The sequence below is a fragment of the Triticum aestivum genome, chromosome 3A (assembly GCF_018294505.1).
Source record: "Triticum aestivum cultivar Chinese Spring chromosome 3A, IWGSC CS RefSeq v2.1, whole genome shotgun sequence".
In the NCBI taxonomy this organism is placed as follows: Eukaryota; Viridiplantae; Streptophyta; class Magnoliopsida; order Poales; family Poaceae; genus Triticum; species Triticum aestivum.
The window spans coordinates 334,452,069-334,458,185 of NC_057800.1; the positions used below are offsets into that span (position 1 = coordinate 334,452,069).

At 42.7% G+C, this 6,117-nt stretch overlaps 1 protein-coding gene across 4 annotated transcripts; it reads right to left on the reverse strand.

Annotated features, from left to right (window-relative positions):
- Positions 1-434: 434 nt before the first annotated feature.
- Positions 435-5,758, reverse strand: LOC123061255 (YTH domain-containing protein ECT1). Of its 4 annotated transcripts, none has more exons than XM_044484265.1 (8): positions 5,527-5,758; positions 4,099-4,237; positions 3,938-4,011; positions 3,704-3,862; positions 3,362-3,472; positions 1,846-2,343; positions 1,542-1,754; positions 435-1,369 (listed from the first exon to the last, which is right to left on the reverse strand). In XM_044484265.1, the coding sequence occupies exons 2-8, from the start codon at positions 4,178-4,180 to the stop codon at positions 668-670; spliced, it is 1,839 nt and encodes a 612-aa protein (XP_044340200.1). In that variant the 5' UTR covers positions 4,181-4,237; positions 5,527-5,758; the 3' UTR covers positions 435-667. The 4 variants fall into 4 exon arrangements, with proteins under 4 accessions (XP_044340200.1, XP_044340199.1, XP_044340198.1 ...); XM_044484264.1 differs by adding an exon at positions 5,361-5,429 and having other exon boundaries at positions 3,362-3,862; positions 5,527-5,701; XM_044484263.1 differs by adding an exon at positions 5,256-5,429 and having other exon boundaries at positions 3,362-3,862; positions 5,527-5,701.
- Between the last annotated feature and the right edge of the window lie 359 nt (positions 5,759-6,117).

Sequence of the window (6,117 nt, forward strand, 5' to 3'; positions counted from 1 at the left end):
CACATAGGCCACGGATACGTCTACGTACATGAAATGTGACCGTATATAAAAGTTTGTGCAAGTTTGATGACCAGAAACACGTATTTTACAACTTTGTGTACCAAACTGACCGTCACGTGCAAGTTCTATGACTCCTGGTGTATTTACCTCTTCTGTTTACTATTTGCATCGATCGAGTCTCTCGTTTTCAACTTCAAACAGTGACGAGTGAAACTCGCTGGCGCCTACTGCTTCTACGAGCGGGCGGCGCTGCGAGCCAATCCACCGTCTCTTCTCAGGGATGGGAGCGCAGCGGAAGCATGAGGGGCTGGCCCGAACAGCCACGGGCAGGCGCATCGTACACTATGGAAGGGGGCCGATCAAGAGCTCACGCGGGGCAGGCGACACCAAAGCATCACCCATTCATAACAACAATTCAGTCAAGCGGGCCGGAATAAAAAGTGAATGCAGATTCCCCGTTTACTTTCATCTTCATTCTTTTTTAATTTTAAAGAGAATTACATCTTGTACTGTCCTTCCATGTTCCATCCTTCCTTTCCAAAATAAAACAACTGTTCTCTTGACCAGGAAACTAGAATGTAAGTAGTCTTTTCTTTTTCATCGCCCGTAAAGCTGGAATAACAACTGGAGCAGGACCAGGAAGAGAAACGCAAAAAGGTAGCCCCCACTAAGCAACAGATTTGTTGACCCGGATTGGCAACGAGCCAATGGTCACAACATCAACCAAGGGACTCTTATCTTCAGCCTTCCTTGTCTTGGAACTGATTGTAAGAGAACCAACTTTCGCAACAATTGAATCATCTTCAGGTGCCTCCAATCTGACAATTGCCGAGCTAATATTAACTCCGTTCTCACGCAATTTTGACGATCCATGTCCAGCACCATCAGGATTCGGTTTAGGGTTTTCCACCTTCTTCCAGTATTGTTGCTTCCCATCCATGCTCATTTTCAAGGTTGAAGTTTGTGGCTGGCTAGTTGAAGATCTAGGCGCTTTTTCATTATCCTGCTTGCCATAAAAACGGTTTTCTTGATGCCCATTTTCTTTCCCAGCCTCACTACCAACTTGTTTTTCAACAGCATCCTGTTGTTTGATGCCATTACAATCATGTGGCTTCTCTGACATGTTCTGTATCTCCAATGTTCTGTCTATCAGCACACCACCAAATTTTGGCATCTGAAGATCTGAGGCATCGCTCTTACGCTGTGAGACAGGCACAAAATCTGGAGCATTGTGACTCAACTTGGACCATCTGCACTGCTTAATTCTTGCTTCATCTTCCTCGTATCTCATAAAATCGTCAAATAGGCACTCCTTCACTTTGATATCCTTCAAGATCTTGAGCACAGATATTCCAGGAACATATGGGACCTGCATTTGAAGCTTGGATCATGATCACGAGGTTGAAAGCAGACACTACATGTATGCTCAGAACTAGACCACGGAAAAAGAATGCAATGTGAAGACACTTCACCACACGGAAACTAGTATTCACTTGATATTCCATGGATCAAAACTGGCTTCCCACAAATGGAATGCTTACCTCTTGGGTATCTCTGCTGTGTGTGACAGGCTTATTTTCATTATTCTGAAGCAAGATATTCTGCAAAGTATAGTTAGGTACGTCTTTGATTATATGCCATCTTACAGGAAAGCAACCAGTCCATTTATCCTGGCACCAGAAGTCCATGTCCTTATGAAAATCGACAGGACCAACCATCTCGGCCAAGCCACAAAAGTGCCCGCTACCATTCACCTGATGAACCACAAGTCACATTTAATAATTGAATTTTAAGGACAAACCATATTTTAAGAAAATGGAAGTTGGACAAGTTGGAACTGCTTACAGAAAAGAACAGAAAAACTGGACACTTTGTAGAATTCCGCTTAGCTATTCGGTCAGCATCCCTATATGCGCAATCCAGCTTGCTATTTCCACTGGAGGAACTAGACCATACACCATACTTAATTGATTTGTGGATATCCGCCTCACCAATTGACTTGATAACGAAGAACTTTGCATAGGGATTGTCCACTCGGAGGTCATTACCGTTGTATTGGTCAGGTCTTATAATGATTGTCCCATCTGAGTTCCCAACAATCAGCCTTGACGTGTAGGATTTTGCAACTATGGCTGGTGACCTTTGGCCGCTATGTTTCTCCGCATTACTAGAGCCATGTGCCTTTAGTTGACCACTCGACTTCGAAGTAGGCTGAAATTTCTCAGCTGAAGCCCACTTCTGAGGATCAGATCCGACACACGCAAAACAATCATTTCCAGATAATTTTGCCTTTGGTGAATGCTTGGCAGCAGCCATTGGACTGTCAAGCACATTTGTAGGTGCCTAATCATAAGAATAATATTTCTCAGCTCAAGATAGGAACAAACTTACAGCATGAGAAAAGAAATAATCGACTTCTGTATCAACAGTAAGAAGCAGAAAGTGTTTTGATGACTACAGAACTTTTACATGTAGTGGAGAAAATATAGAAGCTATTATGCTGAAAGATGTTGTACAGAATATAAAACAAACTACTCTATTGTAGTTGACCCAACAGTACTCTATGGTAGTTGACCCAACAGATAACATCAATAACTAGCAATCTTCCATTAACAATTATCTCTGTCCTAGAGAAGAGGACGAGAGCTGGCAAGGTGGCTAGTAACACAACAAATACACGTGTTGGAGAAATAAAATCAGCCTCACATTCAATGTTACTACTACAATATGCATGCCTTGCAACGTTGAAAAGTTACCAACCCAAAAGAACATCAAAAAGAAGGAACCTTGACGACTGGGAGGGCCATATAGTAGTGGAATTTATTTGTGAAGATATATTAAGACGTGGTGGGAACAATTGCCCATTCACATCAGAGCATCATCAACTACTGGTACCCCAAAAGCTTCAACGGCATTACAGGCTTACTGTTCTGAGTTTTTCTTAGGCATGCTATTTTCATATTTAAGGGTTCATACACAAGAAATTAAGAGGAAATGATGGATCCTATAGTAGCTTCAACTCAACAAACAGTTCAGAGGATGTTACTTACTCGCTTCGTTCTGATGAATAAGGTGTATTTCATTTTGTTAAGACAAGACTTTTGAGCAAGAATTACTCTTCTAATATTTGATTTATGTGACACAAAATCACCATCATAACAAAGTACTTCTAAATACAAACCTAGTGACACAAATTTCATGTCATATAACCTTGTATTTATGTAGCCATTATTGGTCAAATGCATGTCTTAACGAAACAAAACACGCCTTACTTCTAGGAATGGAGGTAGCAAATGCTAAACAGCAGGCCTCACAAAAAGAGAACAATGAGAGCAAATCCCAGAAGAACATGTGCGCCTACCTGTGGGGTATGAAGAGGTTTAACAGGCACCATGGACCCATTTCCCAGCTCTTGCTTCATTGGAAGTGAGTTATGCAACTGAACAATTGGCATCATTGAGTGATTCTGAAACTGCTTTGAAGAGACAATTGTTGATTGTACAGGCGGATTCACGACAACATCATTTTTCGGGGCAACAAGAGCCATCAAAGGTAACACATGATTTGTGGATGTTACAGCATAAGCTGGCATGCTTGGAATGAATGCAACACTAGATGGGTGGAGAGATGTGGCAGTGATTCCTAGGACACTATCGACTGCATAAGGAAGAACAGATGGAATGTAATAAGATGAGGGAACTACTTGGCATGTAGGGTCAGTGTCAGGGACATATTCTTGTGGCAGATAAGATCCATCAACTATGTAACCAGGATCCATAGGGTAAGGGCTGTAGGAAGGATGAACTGATCCATTGTCAGGGGTAGCATAGTAAACACACTGTGTGCCGTCAGTCTGGAAAGCCTGTGAGAGCAACATGTGAGAAATGTTCGAAGGTAAAAAGAACAGGTACTGAAGAAATTTTGCTGTTACACTAACCGGAAAATAAACATCTTGAGCATCATACCCTAGAGAGTTCTGATGGTTATACCAATCCATAGGTGATCCAACTTCTGTATTTAAAAGGACTATGTATTATAATCTGATAGCGCAGGGAAGTAAAAATACCATCAACTGCATGGTGCAAATTAATATTTTACCTGCATAACCATATGTATAGGAATTTACAGCAGTTGGAACATATACATTTTGTCCATACAATAATTCAGGGGCCATTTCCATCTCCGTACAATCGACAGCTTTGAAGGAAACGCCCCGCGTTATACTGTAGTGACTTGGCTGGAATGAGGAACAGAAAGCATGTTACACAAAATTTAACAACATGCATCACACAGATAAAAAGATAACTGAAGGTGGCAACACAAAAGAGCATAGCAAGATGAACTCCAAAAGGTTGAGTACAAAAAGCTGGCATAAAAATAAGTAAACAAGTATGTGTTGCAAGAAGATATAGTACAATAATTTACAAACATGGGAAGGAATATCAAAGGCAATTGTTATGATTAAAATTACAGTTTTGCTAAAGCACATCTAGATGTGCCATAAGTATTGCACATCTAAGTCCTATGTCATTGATCTTGCGTTGAGATTCGTGTGGATATTTTTCTTTTTCTTTTTTCTTTTCCTCTTTATACTTGATTCACTCACTTAGATGTGCAATAACTAGAGCACATCTAGATGTGCCCTAGACACACCCTTAAAATTATGAGAAATGAAAAGTAGTGACTTAGATATTACTAGGAGTAACATATTTATGTGCAGAAACTCTCAGCACAATTTATTGAGCATAGCTAACAGGTTAGATGATATGTTCACTGAGTCAGAGCTTATCCTAAGTTGGTTAGGCTGGAGGGTCAAATCTAATAAAGTCCTTCACACATAACAAATTCAAAAAAATCACAACATGTAGTTACCCATCTTCCTGCCTTAGTTGAATAAGAATATTAGACTAGTGTGTCCCAGATTACACCAATCCCCATTCTCACACCTACAATCATCAAAATACTATGCGAACATGCCTAATTTTGATCAGCTCAGGAACACTATCATCATTCTGTACAATTTGATGCGTGCATAACGATGTAGACTTTGTTGTGTACAGATGAAAAGGTGCAATTGACGGTACATAACCAAAAAATCAAATCGAAGTTTGTGTCGGCCTAATTTTAATAGGCAACGAAAACAGCAGAGACCAATTTTTACGCAAGTTAATCGCCAAAATTACCGATTACACCCCTATAGTAAATCGAAGCAACAAAGGCTCAAACAGATGCAATACCATGATCAAACATGTTACCTTCGATAACAAAAAAAACGCGAAACTTCACCAACAAGGAAAACCTAGATCCAAAACCGATCCGCCCACAAAACCAAAACCAGATATCGGCACATGACACCGAACCTAATTCACCGGCCCGGCCCATGGCAAATAGATCCACACCTCCGCCATCCCGAGAGGAACCGGCGTCGCCTACGGCCAGCGAGGAGGATGCAGACATGAATCAGATGGTTGAAGGCAGGAGGGGGGGGGGGGGGGGGGGGGGGGGGGGGGGGGTTAGGAGACTCACCAGTCACGACGTGTAACAGGCTTACAGCCTTGACTCCAGTCGCCGCCGGGGAAACCCTAAACCTAGGAGAGAAGGGGAGAGGCGGCGAAGAGGCAGGCGAGGCGGGGAAAGAGGTGGAAGCAAAGCGGGAAATGCGAGAGACGAGCTGGAGCCTGAGGGGGCGAGATTTTGTTTCTTCCTCTCGTCTTCCTTTCTGTATTTATTTATATATTCTGGCTCTCCTTTGCACATTGACAATTTGTGACTTTGGGCTATATGGCGGTTCGAAACAGCACGCGGTTATCGTGACACGTCGGGCCCGTTGCCGTGTCACCTATAAGGGCATGGCCAACGGGCCACGCTGGACCGGTGCCCCAAGCGCCACATCATCTCGCTGATTGCCACATCCGCTGAACGTGCTGCTTGGAGAGGGAAACGGGCTCCTGCAGAAGAGATCGGCTCCTCCCTGACAAAAGCGATGAGGCAGCCCCTAGAGCGACGCAGTGTGAACTGCCCAGCTAGCTCTTGTCCAGGACCACAGCGCGGTGATGCTCTGTCCTGGTTGCATGTGTTGAAAAGGGAGTGAGAGAAAAAAGCATGATGATGACATCA

Coding starts and splice junctions, on each gene's coding strand:
- LOC123061255 (XM_044484262.1), bottom strand. CDS start 4,180: ATGGAAATGGCCCCTGAATTATTGTATGGACAAAATGTATATGTTCCA. Junction 3,863..3,937: donor CTCAAGATGTTTATTTTCCG/GTTAGTGTAACA, acceptor TTGCTCTCACAG/GCTTTCCAGACTGACGGCAC. Junction 1,370..1,541: donor ACAGCAGAGATACCCAAGAG/GTAAGCATTCCA, acceptor CTTCAAATGCAG/GTCCCATATGTTCCTGGAAT.